Here is a 25160-nt window from a genome sequence, read left to right on the forward strand (position 1 = left end):
TTTCTGCAAAGAAAGTCTTCATCGTTTCCAACCTGAACTTCCCCTGGCACAACTTAAGGCTTGTTTCTTCTTGTCCTAATACTTGTTAGCTGGGAGCAAAGCCCGACCTCTCCCTGGCTGCACCCTCCTGTTTAGAGGGAGTTCTAGAGAGAGAGAACATTCCCTGAGCCTCTTTTTCTCCAGGCTGACCCCCCAGCTCCCTCAGCTGCTCCTCATGATTTACTCTCTAGACCCGTCCCCAGCTCCACTACCCGTCTTTGGAAGGGCTCCCGCACAAAAGGCTGGAGCTAGGGTGGCAGGGAGATAAACTGGGTGCTAGGAAATGGAGGAAAAGGACTTGCTCTGCCGTGCAAAAGGAGGAGGCGCCAGTCTTTGATCAGATCAGAGGTCGCCGCCATAAAAGGAACGGAACAAACAGTCTCCGACAGGCAGCTCTGCCTGTGCCGAGTGCTGCTGGTAACTGCTCCATCTGATCCTGGCCTTGGGAGTGCGACGCGCTGAGATAAAATGCTATGGCTGCTTTCATTGGCAAGGAACGGGACCCGTTCCAAGTCTAACAGCCCGACGGATACTCGGAATAAGGTGCGAAAGCAGCCGGTATCAAAGGCAGGTTTGTGATACGATGTAGCTGAGAGTAACCGCAGCCCAAGCCCTGCCGCAGAACCTTTGGAGGCCATTCCCCACCTCACACCGGCCCGGGAAGGGACGGAGAGAGCAGCTCAAGGGGTGAAATCCAGCGCTGCACCCACCCTTCCCGGAGCCAGCTGGGTGAATGTGGTGCGTTTGGATCACCTGTCTGGCTGCTAGTACAGCCACAGCAACCTCAGAGGTATTTTGTTTAAAGACAGTCTCGGATCAAATGATGAAGATCAGGTGACTTTTCCAGGCTTATCCATTGGAAAAGTGACGTCCTTTGTCACACCACACCACAAATCTCAGGCTGTAGGGCTGAGGTGACCGATCTGCCTCTTGTGATGACAACACATAATACATAACATAAATGCTAAGTAACAGATCCTTGTGTTATATATAATTGTGTGTGTTATAATATCTAATATCTAATATCTAATATATATGTTATATGTTATATATAATTGTAACAAATAACAAACGTTTAATCTGTGCCTGCACCGCTTTGGAAACCAGTAAAAACCAATGCATTTGCATTAATTATAATGCAAAACCAAAAATTAAAAGAGGACAGAAGTATTATCAGCACTGATGTGCCATCACACATCTGGTGCTGGTTTGAGATTTCTGTGCAGTCACAGCAGGAAGTAGGAGGTAGGTGGCTGGAGTATTCGGTTTATTCCTCCTGGATCGCATCAAACTATCATCTGCAGAGATATTTATAAGGGTGTTGTTCAGTTTAGACCTTGTACCTGAAGATGAGAGGTTAATCTCCTGAATTAGCAGGTTAAGAGTCTGTGCCAGTTATTTCCAGGTGACTTGGAAATAATGCAATTTAACAGCGGGGCTCTTAGCACCAAGGCAGTCCTTTAATTAGGAACATACACAAGCACATATCAGGATGTTTTGGGGGGATTTCAGCAACACAAAGATTTGGGGGGGGAACCGTGCAGACTCCAGGATGAGCACCAGTTGGGGATTTATTTAAGAATTAATGCGTGATTTCAGAGGAGCTGCAGACCTGACTGGTGCTTTCCAACATCAGCCAAATAAGGGAAAGAACACCTAAGTCATTAAACAGCAACAATCTCTTTTCATTTCTGTAAAATTTAACCAGAACAGGCAGTGCTGGTTTCAAATACCAATTCTAAAACATCCATAGTGTGCCACTGCATAGAGCCATTGCTGATCTTTAGTTATGTGTTTCTGTGGTCAAAATAATTTTTATTTCCAACAGGTCCAAAAAGTAAAATGGAAAAAGCCCATTTATCCAGCGAGGAACCCACAATTTAAATATTTAACATATTGATACTTATATTTGTATTTAACTTAGATCTAAGATGTAACTTTGGTTACTGCAGGACTCGGTTTGCCCTAATGGAGGCAGCAGTATTAATATCCCAAATACATTTTGGGGATGAAAATCTGGGGTAGGGGGCCTGAGGGCTGAATTGGCATGATGACATAGTCAAAGGGTTTCATTAAAGAAATATAGTCAAATTGACGTGGGCATCTTAATGTTTGTCATTTTGAGTGGAATGGAAAGAAAATTGTTGTAGAACAGGGATTTGGAGGTTACTCTTGAATGCAGAGCACCTGGTGGGAACGAACTGTCTGAAAGAACACAGAATTCCAGAAAAACTTAGGTTGGAAAAGACCTCCAGGACCACCGACTCGAACCTTGGATGGATCACCACCTTGTCAGCTTGGCAGAGCACTGACTGCCATGTCCAGTCGTTCCTGGGACATCACTCTTAGCTGCAATTCTGTGCTGTGCGGTTTCACTGACCACCGCTTTTAGTGATACTCTAGCAGTTTATTTTCTGACCCTTTCGGCAACGCCTCACAGATTGTTATTATAAGAGGCGTTTGAAGATTGCTTTTTAATGCATATTGTCCGCACTGTATGACAGAACACCATTTTTAAGTGTAATTCTGAGAGTTGCGGGGTTTCAGCACGGGCCTTCCCTCACGGGGGTTTCCCGCCCCGGGCGCGCTCCCTCACGCTCTGGGGTCAGCGCTGTCCCCACAGACGGCGGGACCCTGCCGGGGTAATTCGGCACCTCTGGTAGCCACGGGCGGCTCCGGGGGAAGGCTGCCGACGGCGGCCAGGCCGCGGTACCCGTTGCCCTTACCGAGGCGGAACGGGCTGAAGGTGATGACGCAAGAGGCGGTTCCGGCGCCGGGGCGGTGACCGAGGCGGCGGCGCGGGCGGAAGGAAGGGAAGGAAGGGAGGCGGGGGGGAAAGGGGTGTCTCGCCGCCGGCGCCGCCGCCGCGGTCCCATTGCCGGGAACGGGGACGGGACGCGAGGGGAGCGGGAGCGGGCGGCGTGAGGGGAGAGCGGGAGCGCGCGCCGCGCGAGGGCAGCGCGAGGCAGCGCGAGCGGCACCCACGGGAAGTATCGCGAGAGTTGGCGCGGCGGCGGCGCCGGCGCTAGAGGTGACCGAGGCAGCGGCGGCCGCGGGCGCCTCCTCCTCTTTTTCCTCCTCCTCCTCCTCCTCCTCCTTCTCCTCCTTTTCCTTCCTCTCCGGCCATGGAGAAGGCGGTCGGCGCGGCGGTAGCGGTGACGGCGGAGGAGGGAGGCGGTGAGGGCGGCGGCGGCGAGGCCGGCAGCGCCACAGCGGGGCCCGGTCCCCCGGAGGGGCCGAGCGGCCCCGCCGCGCCCCCGTCGCCGTGCGGGCCCGGGGCGGCCGGGCTGGTGCGGGTGTGCGACCTCCTGCTGAAGAAGAAGGCGGTGCCGGGCAAGGCGAAGCGCGGCGGGCGGGCGGCCCGGCCGGCCAGCAGCAGCGAGAGCGGCGGCGGCGGCAGCGAGAGCAGCAACAACGGCAGCGACGACGAGGAAGAGGAGGAGGAGGAGGAAGACGAGGAGGAGGAGGAGGAGGAAGAAGAGGAGGTCTCCGAGGTACGGCGCGGGGGAGGCCCCGGGGGTTTCCCCTGCTGATCCGGTTTCATAATTCCAGCTCGCTCCCGGCTCCCCCCGCCCTCGGCCCTGCGGCAGAGCCGGGAAGGGGCAGCACCTCGTGGCGGGGCACGGCCGATCCCGGCCTCCGGTCCCCCCCCGCTCGCCGGGATGCGGGGCCGGCTACCCCCGCTTTTCCCCAGGGATCGGAGGCTCCGGGGAGCCGCAGCCAGCGGCCGCCTTCATCCCCGGTGCGGCTTTATCCCGAAGGGAAAGGCCCAGGAGGCGCCGCAGGTGCTGTCTGGCACGGTGCTGTGTGCCATGTGCTGTGTGGCGGTGGATATGGGAGCCGGGAGAGGGAGAGCCGAGCGGGGGGAGTGCTCCGGAGATAGGCCGGAGGGCCGGCTGCGTGGCTGGGGAGGTGCTGGCGCGCCCAGCGGTGGGAATAGATCTTGGTCTTGGAGAGAGCGTGCAGGTAAAGCAGGTGAAGGTGCAGCCAGCCGAAGGCTGCCAGAGAGGCCAGGGCGTTTGGCTGCCGCTTCTCTCCCAACCTGAAAGCCGCCCCGGTTCCGTGCAATGCAGAAACAAGCCCAGGGAAGCATTAGTAACTCGTTTTTGTCTGGTGTTAGGGTTCTCAGGTAGGTATCGTTGGAAAAAGCCGGTAAGGGTGGGAGCCCCTTATTTGCATGTGTAGTCACACAGGGTTGCTTTGTTGAATGGTTTTAATTCTGTAACCTCCCCAGCTGAACGTTCACTTCCGCTTTGGTTTTTGGGGTTTTTTTTTTGAGTAGTGTCCGCAAAAAGTCCACTCTGAGTTTTTTAGCTTTTCTTTGAACTTGGTTTTGAAGAGGTTCGGCTTTCGAGTGGTGTATCTACAGTTCTGTTAGAAATCGGGCAGGAAGGAAGGGTCTGATAGGTTCAAGGAAGGGCTGGGCTGGGCTGGTGATAGGTTTTTCCACGGTTAAGCAGCAACTCTGCATTTTATTCCTGTTGAAGTCGATGCAAGAAGCGTTTTTATCCAGCTGTTTGAGATAAATTGCACGCAGTGAGCGTGTATCAGACAAGCCGCTTGTTTCTCTGGTGTTGATTTTTAGGAAAGTCAGTACTGTTGTGTAGGTAGAAGTGTTTTATGGTGTAAGACTTGTAGGATAAGTGGTTTGCTGCTGAGCTATGTTGCCCAGCAGTCCTACAGGTGCTTGGAGAACTCTGCTGAGCAAAGGCCTTTGGGATTTGCTGTGGTGATGCGTGGTGAGGGGCTGGAGGCCCTGGAGTGACTTCAATGTATCTGTGGGATGCCAAGCCCTCAGATCAGTTGCGTGGGGTGGAAACATTCCACAGAATTTGTGTCAAATGAGACCTGCTGGTGAGAGCAGGGGCAAGTTTCTTTCAGTGGTCCATGACCATTCTTCCCAGTGGCTCCTACTGGGAGCTTTCAGGTGGAACCAGTCATGTGTGTGGCAGGATGAGAAGGGCAGAGACAGCTGAGGAGTTCAGGTGGTGGATGAGGTGAGCCATTGCCTGCATGCTCTGCCTTCAGAGCCATAAGCACCTATTTCACACTTTTAGGGATCTGCAGAGAGGAAAAAATGCCAGTGATCATTAAATATCATGAGGCAGCAGAATACTTGACTTTTTTTGGTTTGTTTTTTTTTTTTTTTGACAGAGTGACATGTGCTGTAGATACTGATACAGGCAGTTTGGGCATCTGGAAGCTTCCCTGATGGTTTCATCTTCTACTAAGTGAAGGCTTTCCCAGGCTGGGTGGTCTGGGATTAAATATTAAGCAGGGCTAAGTAAGCAAGTGAATAATCCTGAGATGATGAAATTCAGGATTCACAACAGAGTATATGCCACATGCTTCATTTATAATTGTTCTTGGTCATGCAGGTTGCTTGCAAAAATCTGTTCTAGTCTTTCTCCTAGTGACTTGAGGATAAAAAGATGCAGCTTGTAGAATACTTGTGCTGAAGTCACAGTTTTTAGGAATGTGAACATGAGGATGGGCTGATTAATGGACCAGAGCATCCAACTTGAACGTTGTTCCCACCAGCTCCTGGGGAGAAAACATGTTTAGGGTGTTCTCAGTGAAAGGGGGTTTCCTTGTCTGAAAGGAACATGATGGTTAGTTTTGGCTTTTAAAAGCTTTAAAGAAATAAACCCACTGTAGAAACAAAGGGCTTTTTAGTTGTTTGGGGGTTAATTTTTTTTTTTGTTGTTTCACATGTTCTTGAGTTGTGCCCAGCTCTGCAGTTGGATTGTGGTCTTCTGACCACGGGCAGTCTGGAAGGCGCATAAAGTGAAAAATACAAAGAAGTGTAAGTTGCTGGTTTTGCTGTAAATGGAAATTACTGTGGGAATGCTGCAGAAGCTGGTGTTCCCTCCCAACCATTCCCTTCATTATCTCTGTAAACTTAAGATAGTTTGTCTTAGGCTATTTTTTGCCCTTCCTATGCTTAATACATTAAGACTTCTCTAATCTCTGAAGCAAAGTGCTTCTAGATTTGACTGCTAATGAGACTGCTTCTAAAAATCAGGAGTACAGTAGCAACAAGTCCAAGGAGTTCTAAAGGGAAAGCTGGCACATCCTGAGTCACAGAAACCCCAGGAGTAGAAAGACATCCTTGGGCTTGGTTGTTGCTGAGCTGATGGAACAGAATCAAGAGTTACAATCAGCTGTTTTCATCTCTGTGTCTTCACTCCATCAGAGCTCAGTGTAGAAACACAGGCACTGTGGAGAGATTTAGGAGAAGTTTAGTGGAAATTGTGTACCAAGAACCTAACAAGCTCCTGCCACGCTGTTCACATCCATCTCCAAGGCTGATTTTTTTAAATTGCAGCAAATTACTGCAAAACCCTAAGACTTTAGGTAGTGGGGTCTAGTGTTGTCTGCAAGAGGTGAATTGCCTTTTCCCTAAAGAACAGCTATTAAAAAATGGTGACTTTTCTCAGTGTAGAGGAAGAGGAATCTTAAAGGATGAGAAGAATGGCAGTAGGGGTTACATAGCAGGGGAGGTCAGCTTGCAGGTTCCTTCCAAACTTTCTTGTATGTACAAATTTTGTTCAACACTTCATAGTGAAATTGTGCAAAAAAATGAGCAGGTCCTCGTAGCCAGTTGCTGTTTAGAAACCTGATGTCCAGAGTGCATTAGAGACTTCTCTTATTTGACACTGACAGGTTTAGTTGTGTAATAAAAATTGTTTACAAGCTTATTTCAAATCTTTGGATTTGGAGGATGTTTGCTGCTGGCAGTGAAATTTATAATTGCCCTTTATATCCATCTTAAGAGTTTGTAAGTTAGGTTTTGTCCATGAATCTTGCCGTGATCCAGGGTGTAGATCCATCTTGGATTTCTGTGGATTTATTGCCTTTTACTGGATTCTTATGCACTGTGCAAATTAGCCTTCCAGAGTATAATCCTCAGTTAACTGTACCTGAAAGCGCTGCCCTGTGCAAGGGATGCTTTTTGAGGTGTTTTGGCTGTTTTTTAAGCATTCTTGGTTCACTTGGGCCTCCTGTAACTAAAGGTTCATTTTTTGTTTTTTCAGCTGCAATTGAAATAGTAATTGAACTGAGCTAGTAAGATGAAGTAAGTAGAACAGCAAAACACCACCAGTCCTCTGAAATTTCTCCATGCAGAAGAAGCTGCTCTGAATTCCTTGGATTCAGATTTAAGGCAAAGTTAATCTGAAAACTTGGGCGTCCTGGTGTGGTTTCAAGAGCATCACAGGCATGTGCTTGTAATATTTAAATTGGAAAACACTTGTAGAGCTTAAGTGTTCAAATGAGCTGATTGGAAGCACAGAAATTATTATTATTATTATTATTTTAGAAATCTGTTTCCTTTTTTTAACCGTAACAGTCTTCATCAGAATCCTGGAATAAGGCCTTTGGATTCTGCAGGGCCACCATGTCTGGCTTGACCACTTCACTGCCATTATTTTCATGTCTTTGGGTCCCCACAGATGTGACTGAACATGCAACTGATGGGGTCCTGTCCTTGTGAGTGTGTGACATCCCAAGGTGCAGTTCAGTCTCAGATTCTGCTGCATTGTTTATCTTCGAATTTTTTTTTTTATTTTTTTTTTCTGATTGCTTCAGCTGTGTTTTGCCTGTACCACTTTGTTTCTTCCATTCATAAGAGGAAATTGGAGAGAAATATTGTAGGATGGTTCTCAAAAATCCCTGGAATCTCAGGGCTGATCCCAGGGCTGTTGGTAAGGGAATCCCACAACCAGGTTTCACCAGTAGGAAACCTGGACTGCAGGAAGCATTAGCCCAAACTGTTTAACATCCCTTCCATATTGTTCCTGGATCAGGTTCCTCCAAAATCACTTTGGAAAGACCTAATACTTTTATTTTCTTTTTTTTTTTTATTTTTTTTTATTTTTAATTCTTAAATATTGCTATATTTTTGTGTGCTTTATTTAATTGAAGTAATCATTGAATATCTGGGTTGGAAAAGAGAGCTCCCAGCAGAAAGTGACCACTGCAGAAGGTGGAGTTCAGTATTGGCGGCACCACGTGAATTTGTTTACTTCCTTAGATATTTCTTCAGGAAATGTTCTTATAAACATAATTCCCATGTGCAGGCTGGAGCCAAACACCTCACATTTTAAGCCAGTAATTCAGTTCTGTAAAGAGAATGGTTTCTCTGGAAGAGATTTAGCTGAGAGAATTTCCTCATCTGTCAAGGTTGAAGGCAAATGGGATTATGTGTGGTTGGTTTTTTTCCCTCTATCTGTGTTTTAAAACCAAAACTGTTGGTGCTTATTTAGGATATAGCTGGCTTGAAATTTGATTTAGGAATTAAAAAATCAATGCTGCAGATCCAAGATAAGTAAGAAGCCTTTGTTTTGGAGGTTAAGGGAACAAGCCCTTTTAACTCAGCGTTAAATAAAAATTGCCTAAATTTGCTATTAGCGTCTTCAGGCCACCTGAGCAGAATCCATGGCTGCCTGGGTAGGCATTGTGTGGTTTTTTTCTGCAATGCTGTGCTTCTGGTGTCTTGATGGAGTGGCTCTGTAGGTGACTCAACTGAAATGACCTCCTGAAGATGTGCTGTGCCTGTAGAGCTTCTGCAGCTGTGTGGGGCTTCTTCTGTCGTGTCCATGACTTTAGAAGCTGTAGAGTAAAAGAACTGTCGGTGAGGAAGGAGAAAAATGCTGGCAAATGGTTTGGGTAAGGTAATTTAGCTAACATTTGTACTTGGGGAAGAAGTTAATTCATTCCAGGGAATGCCAGTATGTCTTGGTGTTAGTGTGGGAATTCTGGTGACCTCCATCCATCCATTGTGCAGTGTCCACAGGAATTCTGGAGAAAAATAATCCATTGTTGGCCGATGAAGGGCAGCATTTCCTCTCTGTTCCCACTGAGCAGTGCTTTGTGTTAGGCGGTACTGGGAGAGGTTATCTCAGCATTCCAGATGTTTCTCAGCCAGGTTATCCCCATACACCATCCTCAGCTGGTGACTGTGCAAAGAGCTAAAGCCACATGGAAATATTACTTACCTGTTGTGTCACCTCATTTTCACATGAGGTAATAGTCCTCAGACCAGGCTAAAAGTCAGCCACAAAGCCGAGCATGTCTTTAATACATCCTTGTTTGTGCATGCAGTGTTTTCTTTAAGGCTGGATGTTGTCATTAGGATGATTTTGTTGGCGTTACCCAGAGCAGTTTTTGACCAATTCAAATTACTGGTGTTTGATGTACAGGAGTCATTCCTCTTATGTATTTTACCTGCATCCTCAAATTCCTGGAGCATAATGGTATATTCTAGGAATGAGCTGAAGTAAACCTTGATTTTATGTTTTTCCCTGCCCCACCCCAATATCTTACATGGTGTTAATCATCAGGAGTGGATAATGTGTCCAAATAAGCAGCTGCTCAGAGCTAGAAAACAGAGCTAGACAGATGTTGGAACATTAAGAAATAGGCTGAAATAATGCTATTTATAATATCAGTTTGGAGTTTCAGCCTCTGTTGTCCTCAAGTTCAACTTGAAACAATCAAAAAGCGTCAAGATTTTTTATTTTTTAGGTTTAAACTGAAGACATCTTGCACACAATAGTACAAGTTCAAGCTTCTGCTAAGGGGCTGCCTCATATTTGGGCTCAAAAAGTGCTTGCCCTTGCACTGCTGTGTAAGGAATGGTTCTGAGTCTGTACATCTGTCCAGCTGTGCAGGAGCACTTTTGGGGACTACAATCCCAGCAGAAGGGGGGAAAAAAAACCCCTCCTGGGCAGGGAATGATTCAGAGATAAGAGGAGGAAGATTGCTCTTATCCTCCCAGCTGTACCTCCCGGTTCTTCCTACACACAAGAAAAAAGCCAAACCCTTGAAGGAGAAGCTGGAGCTCCCTTGTGCATCTGTCTGGCAGGTGACTCACGTGTTTTCCTGTCCTGGAGCTTTCCCATTTCCAAACCTCAGGTATTCTTGTCCTGAAATGCTTTGCCAGTGGAATTTTCCTCTTGATACTGTTCTGCAGGTGAGAATTGTTCTCCTCCACAGAATGGGGAACAATGCTTTAATGAAGTTGAAATTTTCAAGTCATGATGTGACTTGTTTTTTTTTTTTCCCTCAAGTGCTCAGTGCTGTTCAGCCCCTGCATCAGCGTGGGTACTGATCCCACTGAAGTTGGGGGAGTTGGGCTTGGAGGAAAAAAAAAAAGGGCATTTGGTGCTCCTCCCAGCCACTTGGGAAATGATGTCGTTGAGAGAAAAAAAACCTCAGTAAGAGAAAAAACACATTTCCAGTTGATGGGTTCCTGGATCCAGTTTGTCAGGCACAAGAGCTTGTGCTGACACAGCGAAGAGCAGGAACTCGGGCAGGGAGGAGGATGAGCACTGCCTCTTTGGGTGGGATAATTCATATAAATCCCTGTCACAGAAAACATTTGCATTGTTTCTGGGGACTCCAGTTGGTAAGAACGGTGCAGATGGGCGAGAATTTTTGTCTCCAAGGGCAAACTAGTCCCCTTGACACTTCCTCTGGATCTTCTGTTTGGAAGTGACTGGAACAGATAAATCACACAGAATTCTTATTTTTAATTTTATTTATTTTTATTTATGTAGCTTAAAAACTTAGAGCTTCTTCAGATAAAATCAGTACTGACTTTTGTCTCTGGTATTTGTTCACGTTCTTGAAAGCAGCATATTAAGGATAGGGAGCAAGAGAGGAATTAAGCAGGATTTTATTCAAGGCTGCAGCCTTTTGGTTTATCACCATCACTTTTGTGTCATTTAGTGCAGTGCAGCAAAGGAGTCACTTTGGAGACTGACTAAAAAAGTGTCAATTATGATTGTAATCATAACACAAAAAAACCCAAGCTGGCTTAAAGGAAAAAAAAAAGCACTTGGAATGTTGCAGTCTGCTCCCTGGATGAACATATGCCTTCTGTCCATCTCCATCACTAACAGAAGTGAGAGCTGCCATAACAGCATGCTGGTATTTTTGTGGAGAATCAGCTCCATCAAGGAACTCCTCAGGGATAAATATAGTGGCCAACTTTCTGTGCTAAACTTCAGAAAAGGGCTTTTCTGGAGCTGGCACGAGTGGGGAAATGTCTGCAGCTGTGTGTAAAATCACTCTAAATGCACGTGTGTCTTCAGCTTGAGGAAGTTTACTAGTGTCTTTAAGTTGAGGTGGGTTTTAGAAGGGTGCTGGCACAGCTGGGTTCTGCAGCAAGGCTCAGGCCAGAGAATGGCTCAGGGTGCTGGCTTACCTCTGCCAGGGTGGGGAATCTCTGGGGGAACAGCAGTGCCAAGGGCAGTGCTCCTTATCGAAGCTGGTGTGGATGTTAATTCCTCCTGTGCTTCGGAGCAGCTGTGGGCTGTTGTGTCCCAGCGCTGTTTAGTTACATCACAGTGTGGCCAAAACCTAGAAAAATCTTCCAATAATAATAATTTACTGGTTTGGCAGAAGTGTGTGAAGTAGTGACACCCAGTAAGCACTTCCTTGAGCCAGTTAGACTTGAAGTAAGGTAACCAGTAGAACTCTCAATGAGCTTTATTTGGGGCAAAAAAAAAATTACATTAAAAAGAATTGCCAAAATGTCTTCAAGAAAGGCAGATTTCTTTGATGGTGGCTTTCATTGTAATCCAGAATTGACTGTTACAGAGTACACAGCCTTTCCAAAAACCATTGGAATACTTGTTAATGGAAATAACTCAAGCAATTGATTTCATAACAGAGGTATTGTCTACCCAGTCCACAAGATACTTAATTTTTTAAAAAACTTTTGGTCAACTTCCGCAGCATTTATTGAACTTGGTCATAGTTCACAAAGAGCACATCTTGAATTGAGGGCAAGTGTTTGAGAGTTAAATGTTGTATCTTCTGGTAATCTGAGATAAACCAAACCTGTGGTTTTATTTGTGAAAGCCCAGCAAGGAAGAGATGGGGAACAGGAGGTACTGAGCTCCCGTGTTCAGCTCTGAGTGTTTCTGTCTGGCAGCTGGTCCTGCTACACTGGTAGTAAATGCTGGGAGTTGTGCTGTGTGGTACCAGTTAGTGTCTCATTTTTTATTCAGTTTATGTGTTTTTCCTTCTTCAGCATTATCCAGCAGCTTGTTCTGTGAAATTCCAGGCTTGATATTGCTGTCAATGAACGGAGTAGGTTTTCCAGCCATTTTGGTCTGTGAATTTGAAGATGCCAACTGATTATTGAGAGTTCTGTAAACGAAACAAACATCAAGTACATTGTTATGGTTCCTGCTTTTGGAATAGGTTTCAAGACTGGTATTAACAAAGTCCAAATTCATTATGAACAGCCTGAATATAGAGCTGTTGAAACAGCCATCTGGTTCACAGCCAGGGAAAGAAAGGCAGGGACATCCTGATCCAGCAGGTCCTGAATTAGAATTTGATGTGAAAATACCCAATATAATATGCACTCAATTAGAATTTATGTATAGAAGTAAATGCTGGATGAGGCCACTGAGAAAGGAGTAGGACACTTTGTCCTAAAAAGTGGCTTTTCTTGGTTTAAGGTTTCCTAGTTCTTGGCAGGGAATGTGTCTATGCTTGGAAACTCAGAAGTCCTAAGAACTTGCACTCAGTTTTTCACGTTCTAATGCAGAGATACCTTGGATTAGTAGCTGCCTTAGGGTTTCAGGGGTGTTAGTGTGAACCTTGTTGGACTGTACATGCTGCTTTTCTGTATTTCATATGTGGAATGAGAAAGGAGTAGAAATTAATTTGTTTGAAGAAGGATCTTCTGTGTCCCAAGCTGTGTTTTCCGAACACGTCCCTCATTTCACCTGTGCTTTTTCCCAAAACCAGGGTTCTTTAATGCGTTCAAAGTACTTGGAGCATTGTATTACCCAGTGAAAACTTTACTCTGTGGATAACTTAAAGCAAGATCTCTTATAGAAAGCATCCTTTAGACAAAAAGGATTACACTTGTGCCAAAGAACACTTTCAAAACACTCGTGTAATTTTGTCTCCCTTTTTCACCTTTGGTCAGGTACATTTGGACTTGCTTTGGGCCCCTCCTCCATAGCAAAATCATAGGAGCTATCTTCACAGGGCTGTTGTTTAGTGGTGGTGTAGTTCAATTCCTTTTCAGGGTGGTGCTGTGGATGAGTAAAGATAATTTCTTTCCTCCTTTTTCCGTGCTTAGGCTTGCTTTCTGGAGTTGAAATCCAAAATAATAGGGCTGATGTAAGCAGTGACCAGGGCAGAAGGCTCCTGGCTGATGAGCAGGGTTTGTTTCTCTCTGTGTCAGGATGCTGCTTGCTTGCTGGGCTATAAACTCTGCTCAGGTGTCAGATGCATTTAGGCAGAGATAAATAAAGACTTCATTCAGAAATGGTTTTATGTCGTGCCTCTCGCTTCTGTCTCAAGATGGATGGTGTAACAGTAAGAGGCTGCTGATGAAGATGATTAGCTCACGACTCTTGACCAGAGTGTTGCAGTGACATTGCCTGTCTTCAGGTTCCTGGGAAAGGTGCTATAAGCTGAGTGCTTTTTGGCTGAGCTTGTATGATCTGTTGCTGGATCTTTATATTTCTCTTAACTTCCTGGCGTGATGGTGCTAACTCTTAATTCAGATGTGGAATTAATCACCTTTTTTAATTGACCTTGAATGAGAAATCATCTGTGAAATGATTTCCTAATTTCCCAGCTTTTATTGGGAGGAGGTCTCCATCTCTTGGAGAAGGCTTCTCTGGGCCTGGAGTCCTTCTATTCCCAGGTCCCACCACATCCTGACAGTTCATGCAAGCGTAGTGCTTCTGTTCAGGGAGAATAGATCAGAGGAGGGTTTTGTCAAGGGAACTGGGGAAGCTCCTCCATCAGACAGGTTCTAAGTATCCTAATCTCCCAACACTCAGTCTTGAAACTCTTTTAGTGTTATGTAATGTTTTTAAATGAACATTAAAAAACCTTGGGATGTGTTAATTGTGGTGCTTTCAAAGGCAGTGAAGTCAGACACCTTTTCCAGATTCTAGTTTACCCAGAGCTGTGGAAAACCTAGATCTCGAGGATACCATAAGGAATAGAATTCCATCCTTTCCAGCTTTGTCGCTTTCCCAAAATGAGTAACACTAACTGAACAGAAAGCACTGAATGGGTCAGAAGGGTCTGGAATGCCTTGCTGCTGCCCTAGGCCAAGGGAAGAATAGGCTGGAGAGAAATGAAAGATCTGTCTTGGCAGAAAAAGTAGTTTTTTTGAGTGGGAAATCATCTTGGATGGTCAAAAAAAGTTGTTACATGGTTGTTAGAGAAGAAAAATATGTGTCTTTGTTATCAAAGTTTCCTTGTCTGTGGAAGATAACGGAGCTGAATGGAGGGGGGAGTGATAATGAGAATGGGCAGCAAGGATCATCTTGTGACTGTAAAACTCATGTGAAAGCTCCCCTGCAGCTTTTGGCAGGAAAGTCTGAAAAATGCTCAGAGAGAGACATTGAATTATAAGGCTGAGGGAAGAAAAAATTCAGAATAAAAGTATGTTTTCAGTATTTATCAGGTTAAAGCCCATCATCCCTGCACATCCCCACCCCAGTATTGAAAAATGAAAGGAAGAAAGTAGGTTTCTTTTATTTGAAATGCACTAAAGCACCTGCCTGAAGAATGTTGGAAATTTAGGCTGACAAGTGCAGAGCTGTGATTGCTGCAAGAAGTGAAGTAAAAGAAACCAATATACAGTGTGAAAATAGAAAAAACAGATGGGGGTCATGACTTCAGGCAGTGCCTGAGGTTTGGGTTTGGACCGACTTGATTTTTATGTAACCACCGAGGATCTGGAAGTAGGAGTTGGATGAATCTCTCTGGAGGGAGAACCTGAAACAGTAAGTGTAAAACTCATTTTGTTTTGTATTGACATAGAACTAAGGGACCTTAAAAACTGCACCAAGTGGTGACTGATGCAAACTGCCACAAAGCAGAGATGATGCTTTTGGGGTATAACAAGATTTTGTATTTAGAAAAGAGGATACAAGAAGTAGCAGAGAAAGATGTTTTTAGTGTCTCGGTGGTTATAGTGCTACGATGGAGAGCTCCAAGTTATAGGCTGTAGCTCCTAATGAAGGCTGATAAATCCTAGTGCATTTATCTGGAACAGTGAATACCCTTGGGGGTATCTGTTTGGGGAAATATTCAGTTCTGGCTTAGTTGTAAAGGGGGTTTAAAAATTGCTCTTTTTTTCTAAGAGCAGATATGAAGAGCTGGGTTCAGTCCAGCAAAATGAACGTAGGTGGGAGTATCATCACGCTAAAAATGGGAGAATTGGTCCCAACACAAGTTTGAAGCAGCCTTTGAAAAATCTATGTGGATATTCATTGCACTGAGTATTTTTCTTGTATATCAACACCTGCTCCAGTATCTTGTCATGGTTTTTTGTTTCATGTCAGAAGAGCAAATTTGGTCTTTTGAAGGTTTTAATGATGGAATTTTTCCCCTTGGTGAATTAACTGGGTTTTCTGATTCCAAGGGTGTTTCTAATCAATGTGAAATGCTCATTTTGTGTATCTTCTTGGGTTTTTCAGTGTGATAGGTAGCTCAGTTTTCAAGGTATTTGTGTGACAGTGGTGGGGATTTTGCCTCTTGGCACTCCAGCAGATAATCAGAATTTGGGCTGGAAAACCACTCTGGTTTTTGGTCTTAACTGTCTCAGGAACTTTTGGATTTTGTCTGACTTCTGGAAAGGGAAATACTTGGGAATGCCTGCTAAAGGATGTAACTGATAACTGGTTCTGTATTGAGGGCCTGTCTTCAACTCTCCTTTTTGTCTTCTCAGAATGATTTGGTTTTTTTAGTAATTAATGTACCTCATGACTCTGCTGAATAAGGTGTTACAGTAGCTGCACGGGATAGGGTTTAAACAGCCCAACCTTGACACTGTGCTCTGTGGCTCTGAAAACACACAAAAAAAGTGTGTTTCTATGCTTTGGGACAGTTGGTGACCAGTACTGCTCGATCAGCTGTAAATAGATAACAATGTGCTTTTGTGATATAAGAGTGGGAATTGTCTGATCAATTGTTCAGTGCTCACATTTCTGGGTGCCAGAATCTGTCTCGGATCAATGGTTGAAATGCTTGTGCCTCAGGGTGACGTGATGCCAGTTCAAAATCCCTGGTGGCTTTGCCTGGAAGGTTGGAAGATCTTCCCAAAAACTGTCTGCGAGCTCCTGAGCGTGTACAGCTCTACTCTGCATGAACAACCAGGCTCTTGTGGAGGTTTTTGTTCTCCCCTTGGTCATTTCCAGCAGGGCTGTGTGGGGATCACAGTAAACCAGCCTTGATCTGTACCCATCCCTAGCTCTGCTTTTCTCAGAATGCTCGCAGGATTCCCCTTGGCTTAACACGCTTCATGTGCCTTGAAACAGGACTTGGTTCCCTGTTTTTAAGACTGTCTCCTCAAGCTGTGCTTCAGATGTTCTCTCTGCCACCTTCTGTGTGGGGAGCAGGAGGGTTTTGTGTGGTTTAAGCTCACAGAGGGTAAGGGACGTGCTGGATGGACGCAGCTCAGACAGCTGCGTGGTTTTAGGGTACCTCAAGGCTGATGTTTACTAGTGGGTGGTAACAAATGAGGGCACGGAGTGGATCATGCCCTTCAGCATAACACTAAATAAAGATTGTTGGGTTTCAGGTAGGAGCTGAGATGTTTTGAAGAGATAACGTGTTTTATCTTTTCTAATCAACCGGTCTGAGTAATTCCTAGAGCTGGACATGAAAGTGAGGAACAAACGGGTTTGTGTTCACCTGTGCAGAACTGAAGATGCATTTCCTGACCTGTGTGTAAAACCTGAAATGACACAGTAGAAATACAAAAGAAATTAATCTCAAAAGTACTATTTTTTTTTTCTTTTTCCCATTAGAAAGTTATTTTTTTTAATCCCTTTATTTTTCCGGAACAGAATGGAAGTGTGTGTTAAAGCCTTTACTTTACATCACTGTGAGATCCTCAGTAAAACATAGAGAGTTGGGGATGGGCTTTTTAGAATTTGGTATTCCACACTGTAAATAATTTTGGAGTGTGAAGGAAAGTACGAGATTTCATTTTGGAAACAAGTGTTTCTTTCTAAGACAGCACCAAAGAGCTGCAGATGAAGGTGGGCTGGGGGAGAGGAGGAAGGATTGGGTATGGAGGTTTTGAGTGTGAAATTTGGAATGTTCTGTGTGCTGCCCTCAAACAGATGTTGAGGGTGACTTGCTTTTGGTGCCTTTCAGGAAGGTTTTCCATTGCCCTCAAGGCTCACACAGAACCCGAGTCCTGGCCTCACTCACAGTGTGGGGGAAGCTCTGTATTTTCCTTTTGGGTTAGGGTTTTGTGACTGAAGTGATGCTGTTGCAGCCAGGGCTCTGTAGTTTCCCAAGCAGAACTGGAAGTGGTTCAGCTCTGAAGGTGATTGTGTTCCTTCTTCTCCTGAAAACCTGGCGCTTGTTTTGTAGAGCTGGAGGAGACAGAGCCGTTCCGTTTGCCCTGTGTGGAGCAGGCAGCCACTTTTGTTCCTGTGTAATGCTGTCTGTGCATTTGAAAATGTTTCCAGTGGTGTCATGTGTGAACTATCCCTGGCTCAGTGCTAAATTATTTTAAGCTGCTTTGTTTTGGTTTGTTCTTGGTTTTTTTTGTTTTTTGTTTTTTGTTTTTTTTAAATTTTATTATGATGTGGTATAAGGTATCTGCTAATTCTTTCTGAGGATCAGAAGACTGAATAACTTTTGAGACATGAGTGTTATGTGGGAGGTGATGGCTGGATTTTTCCTTTTATATACATATATATATACACACACAAAGAAATCCTTGGAGCTGTCAGGGACAGCTTTGTACTTGGGCTAATGTTTGTGCTTTACTGCTGGATTTCATGTACATGGGCTGCTGGGGATGTTAGAAATGCCACCCTAAAAGCATGATTCCAGAGGAACCATGGAATATTGTTCTGTGGCTCTTCCTTGAATTAATTCTTGTAGAACAGTGGAAAATCTGGGGTGTTCCCTAAAGTGGAAAAATAGTATGGATAGCCTGGGCAGCTGTTGAGTTTGTGTAAAATGAGGGGCTTTGTAATAGGTGAGTAGGATGTAATTCCCATTTTTGGTAGTTAAATAACATTTTTAAATGGAAGAACGTAGCTATGCCTAAAATTTATAATGATCAACTTGAATTTCTCTCTGTCATCTTACTAACCAGTCTTACCAGCTTTTTTAATCCATGTAAGAATATTCTTGCTGTTGTGTTTTTAACAATATCTTTAGGGAAAAGATAGCATTGATTAAAAGAAGTGATTACTACGAGTGTTCCTTCAAGTAAAAACGTGAATTTAATTCCTTTGACCATTAGACTCCTTTGTGCTCTGCTAAAATGACATCATGAGAGAGGAGATTTTTGTGGGGTTGACGAGATTTATTATGCTGCATGTTTTGAACTGGAAAATGAGTTATTTTGAGAGCTGCAGATGCGATTGCTCAGTGATTTTTGACCTGCTGCGTAGAGAATTGGTATCACTGACACCTGGGGTTATGGAATATGTAAGATAGCGGGTTTGGGTCCATTTGATGTGTGGGGTAAGAGGGTTTTGGTCCATGATGATGTTTCTCACAGCTGCATTGTGGAGACCTTGCTCCATGCGGTCAGTGCCTTTTCCTCTCGGTGTCATTGCTGTTTCTGGAATTCCCACACAATTCCCATTGCTGTTTCTGGAAAGCCACCGGGGAGCTGTGTGGAGGAGGAAGGGCTGAGGGCACCTGACGGAGCAGCACTAGAAAGAGCTTCGGGAGCTTTTGCTGGAATGGGAAGACGGGTCACGGCACAGAAACAAATGTGGCCCGATCTAAGGGCCGGGGTTTCTGCGAGTTCACGGCGGGGAAGGAGGTGAAATGATCCTCGGGGCACGCCAGAAGGAGCCGGTTGCTCTCGGGCTGTTCTCCTTGAATTCCTGCGTTTCCCCAGCGCTGAGGTGGCGGCGGAGGGGCGCCCGCCGGGCGTTGGGGAGCGGCGCGCGGCCCCCCCCGGCACGCGGTGGTAGGCGCCGGGCGCGCACGGGGTGGAACGGTCCATTTCCTGTTCCCGTGCCGGCGGCGGGGGGGGCCCGGCCGTGAGGGAGGGGGCGGCGGGGCATGGCGGCGGCGCGGTGAGGCGGGGCGCGGGCGGCCGCGATGGAGGCGTACGTGCTGGAGGACATCCTGGAGGTACGGCCGGGGCACGAACAAAGGGGGCCGGGGGATGGCGGGGGGGCCTCGGGGCCGGCCCCCGACCCCGGCCGTTGAGGCTGCGGCGCTCGGTGGGGCCCGGGCGAGCGGGGCCGGCCGCCGGCATTTCCCCCCCCGCCGGGAGGGGTGCGGGACACGCACCCTGCGGGTGACATTGCGGTCACATTAGCGGGGATTTCAGCCACTGCCTGCCATAACTCTCCCTCTTTAAATCTTTGTTGCCAGTGTTTCCGTTTCGTAGAATCGTGGAGTCGCAGAATGGCTTGTCTTGCAAGGCATCCTGAAGATCATCTTATTCCAGCCCTGTCCTATGGACAGGGACACCTTCCACTAGCCCAAGTTGCTCCAAGCCCTGTCCAACCTGGCCTTGGACCATTCTGGGGATCCAGGGGCAGCCACAGCTTCTCTGGGCGATCTGTGCCAGGGCCTCACACCCTCACAGGGAGGGATTTCTAAATCTAAATCTACTCTCAGTCCATTTGAACTCATCCCCCCTTGTTCTATCACTACACGCTCTCCTAAATAGCGTCTCCTCCTTTTTCCTGCAAGTTCCCTTCAGGTGCCTGTAGGCCGTGCTTGGGTCACCCTGAAGCCTTTTTTCTTCCAAGCTGAACAATGCCAATTCTTTCAGCCTTTCTTCATAGTGAAGGAACTCCATCCTTCTCATCACCTTGGTGGCCTCCTCTGGACTCTCTCCAGTAGCTCCTTGTCCTTCCTGTGCTGGGGACTCCAAAGTTGGAGGCAGGACTCGAGGTGGGGTCTCAGCAGAGCAGACAGGCACGTTTGTTGCACTATGCTGTTTCTCTTACTGCATTTCCAGTTGTCTAAATGTGGCTTGTTCTTGCTTCCTCTACAGAAGTAGATCTCTCTCTGCAGCAGTAATTTATTATGAAATAAATGACATTATCCCTTCCTGTGAGGGTAAGCTGGAAGTAACCTTTCAGCCAAATGGAGAGGCCAGCCAAGAAATCATAGAGTGAAACAGGTCTCTATTACAGGTTGCGTTCACCATAACAGTTGAAGGAAATGTTCCCTGGCACAGGTTGCCCAGAGAAGCTGTGGCTGCCCATCCCTGAAAGTGTCCAAAACCGGGTTGGACAGGGCCTGGAGCAACCTGGGGTAGTGGAAGGTGTCCCTGCCCATGGCAGAGGGGTGGAACATGATGAGCTTCCAGACTGTTTCATGAAATACCTTTTTCTTGTTCCTGTGGTTTTGCAAGCAAAAACATGATTTCATTGTCAGATGACTTGTCAAAATATTTGCATGCATTCTTTATTGTAACAAGAAGCTGCAACCTTACTAGCTGCTGTCAGAATTCTGACAAAGGAGTGCTTCCACCAATACCTGTCCTGTAGGTTTTTTCCCATAGTAGCCATACTTAGGTTGCCCTAAATTTTTGATCAATAGGAATACTTGGTCTTAACTTCTGTGTGGACTTTGGAACTGTTTAACATAATTACATCCAGAATATTAACTCAGCTGTTCACTTTGTGCTGAACAAACTGGCACAGGCATATGAGCAAGACATTTTCACCAATATCTGAGTGTGTGGCTTGGGTTTGTGTGGGGAGGTAGGAAGAGCACTAGTGAGCTGGGCTTTGTGCCATCAAATAAATATTTCAGTACTTCACTTGCCTTGTTGCATACTGAAAGCTTTTCCTTTTTTTTTGTTCTTTATTTTAACCACAGTTGCCATATGCAGCTTCATAGTATTTCAAATTAATAAGGTGCACGGTACTTATCAATAGTCCAGTTCAGAAGGGCAGTTGGGAAGTCAGTTTTGTCAGAGTAACAGAATTTGAACTTGTGTAAACTGAGCAATTACATCTTGCTTCTCAGTGGGATGTGGTGGCTTTTCTTTGGGTAATTTTGTCACACATTCACTTCCTGTTCTCAACACCAACTGAATCCAGGTAAAAAACATCCTCAGGAATCAAGCATGGCTTGTCTGGCTTTAGATGTGTGTTAGTATGAGTCAGGTCATGAATCTCTCAGGTACTCTGGTAGCAGTGCCATCTATTCATGAGTTCTTAGCACATCACTAGAAGCCATGTAATTGTCTTGCATTCCAGGATGTGTCCAGAAGTACAATTTACAGTTCTCTCCAAACTTGTTTCTGTTGTAACTTGGAACAGTTTGTTTACAGTGAGTGTCTTATTTTCCCATTTTGAGGCATTTTTTTCTCCCATGGAGCAGTTTCTGGTGTTCATTCAAAGACAGCAGTGTGGAGATGGAGAGAGCTGCTCTTGCTTGGGCAGCAGGGTCTGTCATCTCTGCTGTTTTGAAAATAATTGGTACTGCTTAGTGTTTAATTAAATTTGGAGTGATCATCAGACCGTGCCTCTTTATAAAATCTTCAAGAAGGTTTTCTCTCTAAGCTGGTTATAATTTAAAGCCAGAAGAAAAGGTGTTTTCTGTAGTGTGCTAGTTATGTTCCGATACCAAAGAGACCGAGGTTCAGATGGTGTTGGACTCTCTTACTGCAAGGGCTGCTTCTGGGGCCAAAATCACTTCTGGATGATAAAACAAAAAGAAGTCTTCAGCAAATGTAATGCAGCTGGAGGCAGACATGGCTGTCAGCCCAGAGGATTTCACACATCATCCTGGCTGCCCTGTGCTTAGGCCACCTTCAGAGAAGGTGCACTTGGTGCAGGAGTGGAGTTGGCTTTGCTGCTTTCAGCTGAAGATGAGCATTGCCTTGGCTCTGCCACTTGAGTGTGGCATTGAAAGCTTCGTGTGGGAGTACAGGTGAATGAAATTTCAGCACTGTGGGGTTAACCTGCTGTTAGGCTCTTTTGCTCCTGTATCTTGACCATATATGTTTGTTGATGTGTGACTTTACTGACACAAGGTTCTTTTATTGTTGGTTTAAGCTTTCAGGTTTTGGTTTATATGTGCCAGTGAAGGAGGAATTACATTACAGGAGACCCTAGCATGGTGTAAACCTATAGTTGTGCTTTTGATGCTTGAATTAGGCCAGATAATTACTCTATAGGGTGGGAGCATAGAAGGTTAGTTCAGTCCTGACAGATAAGGATGTGGTCTGTGTTGTGCACTGAACTTGGGCTCACAGCTCAGAAATCCACTTAGGAAGCCTATGACAGTGGAGGGGTAAATTTATGTTCCCTGTGTTGGTTTGGGACTTTTCAAGAGCAGCAGGCATGTGCTCTGACCTTGAGGCTCTTTGGAAGCTCATTTGTGCTTGGCTTTAGGGAGACAGACTGGGGTCTAGTGCAGGCCCACACGTGGTGCCTGCTTTATGTCCTTACCAAGTGCTTTTGTGTCCTTCAGCTTTCTAAGGTAGATATCTTCCACCTACTTTGAACTGAAACTCAAAGTCACTGTGAGAAAAACTTTGTCTGTTACTGTGATATTGAGAGTATTTCCTGACTGCAGAGGGTTTTTTTTTTTAATTTGATTTTGTACTGGAGTCATGGAGATAATTTAATCATGCCCAGGATCCTGCTTTGTGTGTAGCTGCCAATGGTGTAGGTAAGAGGTGGTGTGAAAGGATCGGGTGTTCCACCTTGGATTGTCTAGCTTAAGCACAGTGAGGACAGCAGAGCACAGTTTAGGTGGTGACCACAAGATTTACACAGACACTGCCCTGTGTGAGCACACAGGTGCTCCATGAAACACCTGGGGAAGGGAGAGCAAACACTGAGTAAAGCAGTCGTGTCTACAGTGCACGTTCAGAGATCAGGGAGGCCTCTGCAGTGCAATTTTTCTTTTCTCTAACAGGCCAGATCTTTTAATATTTATAAACATTGTAGTCTCTTGGTCTGAAGATTAAAATCAGCATTATATTGCAGTGTTCAGGCATTAGTAGCTTTCTCACCTCCCAGTGCTTAAACAGGCTAATCCTTTCCCTGTTTTCTTTCTCACAGTTTCTCTTAGTAATCTTGTCTGGTTTACTTTTTACCTGTTTTCCTGTTGCTGTTGGCTACTACATGCTCCACTATTTCCTGGTGATTTCAGTCATAGAATACCCTGAGTTGGAAGGGACTCACAAGGTTCCACGGGAGTCTCACTCCTCACTGAAGTGCAGCTCGAAATCCAGCTGAGTTGTTGCAGTTGTTCATAGGTTGTTGGGACAGCCTCTCTACGCTTTATTTTCAAGTGAGCTGGAGCCCTGCCGTAGTATCCCTTTGGTTGAGGCACCATGACTAAGTCTGGGCCACATCTGGCCCCAGCCCCAGGAGATGAGTATTGGAAGCTGATGTTCCTGAGTCCAGGGCTGGAGGAGGAGGAGGAGAAGCAGCAATTCTCCCTCAAACAGCACCGAGACACCCGCACGGGACCAAGAGAAAACGTCCTGGCGGTAAAGTTTGGGTGATTCCCAAGGGCTCCTTCATTGTCTGGTGCTTTCAAATAAACCATGGGGAGGTGATTCCCTTGGAACTGCTCTCTGCTTCCTACTGCCTCCTCTGCCTGTTTCCCTTGTGACAGGAGGCAAAGGACTCGGAACAACAAAGATTCAACAAAGATGTGTTGAATCTTCCTAGAAAAGCAAATACTATCTTGGATTTCTGTTACTTGTCCAACCATTGTGCGGAGCAGTGAGCTGGTTCTGGGCCCCTTTGTGTGACAAATGGGACAGAACATCTCGTAGACAGAATTCCTCTGTGTCTTAAACTGTTTCTTCTTCACTTGTAGGAAGAAGTTACAGACTTGATGGTACAAATTGAAACCATTGCTGTTATTTATGCTTTATGGCTTTGTCTTTTTCAGTAACAGTAGTATGAAAATGCAACTACTGTGTGAGAAACCTATAAGTAACTAACTCCATACTGGGTAACTGTGTTTAAAAGGTCAGTATCATTCAGTGGTTGTGTCTGCCTGTCAGGGTCTTACTAACTGTGAAGTCTTAGCCAAGGGCTTGACTGACAGGTGGGATCTGTTGATCAGCAAAGGTCTCTTTGGACCCAGGCTCTTCATCTTTTAAAGCTCTTGGTTCAAGTGGAGTCCTTAAACAAAAAACAGTGAGAGAATTGAGAGGGATGTTTTGGATGAGTGGATTTATTTAGATTTGTTCTTTTTTTTTTTCCCACCCCTTCATATATTCTATCCTTAAATGTTCATAGAAATGTGTAAAGAGGTTGTTTCCACGACCAAGGTACTTGTTACTTTTTTCTGCATGTGCTTGAAATCTCTTCAGGTCTTTGCCTTGCTGGAATTTGCTGTCTGTGTTGACTGATAGGAAGTCACACGCTCTAAAGCTGAAACCCACACTCCAAACAACCTGTTGCACTGCCTTGGCATTAGAATCCTGCAAGAAGGAAATCCAGGGAACTGGCTGCTATAAATATTGGTTCTCTGTCTCTTAATGGCCATGTAAATATGGAATAAATAAGATTAAATATCTTCATGGAACAGATGTGATTGGAAGCATTAAGGAGAGAGTAGAAATGAAAAGTGTGGTGGTGACTGGAAGGAAATTGGCACATGGTGTTTATATCTGACATGGGAAGCAAACACTGGAAAGCCAGGACTCCACTTAAACTTGCTGTCTTTGACCTTAAACAGTGATTTACTTTTTCTTTTAAATAGAACCTCTTTTTGATAAGATGGAAAAAATAGATATATTTGGATTTAGTCATACTCATGTCTTGCTTTAACTACCTTCACAAGTCTGCTCATTTACCATATGTTAAAAACTGTTCAAATCCTTTCAATATGCTGCAGCTTTCAGTTGGTGTGCCAAATAGAGCAAAAAAATTTGCAGCTCATTTATTAGATATGCCTAACAGTAGTTTGTATTGAAGGAAGAATTCAGGATCTGTCAAGCTTGTCAGAATTTTAACCAAATGAGTTGAAATTATTAGAAATAATTCCTTCTGTGCTCCGTTCCCCAGGCAGTAACAATAGGAATTCTAATCAGATACTGAATCCAACTGTCTCCTGCTGTAACTTTATCCTTTCACTTCTCATCGTGAGGGAAGATTGGTGAACTAGGCCATACTGGTTCCTTCATTGAAAAAAAT

The 25160-nt window shown here is 45.3% G+C and overlaps 1 protein-coding gene across 2 annotated transcripts in view; it reads left to right on the top strand.

Moving 5' to 3' along the window:
* Positions 1 to 2221: 2221 nt before the first annotated feature.
* The window catches only part of ANKRD17 (ankyrin repeat domain 17), a 70680-nt gene continuing 47741 nt past the window's right edge, over positions 2222 to 25160 (top strand). The window contains exon 1 of one of the 2 annotated variants that reach the window (XM_058837187.1): positions 2222 to 3533. In XM_058837187.1, coding sequence (XP_058693170.1) covers positions 3165 to 3533 — 369 coding nt within the window. In that variant the 5' untranslated portion in view covers positions 2222 to 3164. The remainder of the gene's footprint in view (positions 3534 to 25160) is intronic. The other variant, XM_058837188.1, reaches the window with a different exon arrangement.

The sequence above is a fragment of the Poecile atricapillus genome, chromosome 4 (assembly GCF_030490865.1).
Source record: "Poecile atricapillus isolate bPoeAtr1 chromosome 4, bPoeAtr1.hap1, whole genome shotgun sequence".
Lineage (NCBI taxonomy): Eukaryota > Metazoa > Chordata > Aves > Passeriformes > Paridae > Poecile > Poecile atricapillus.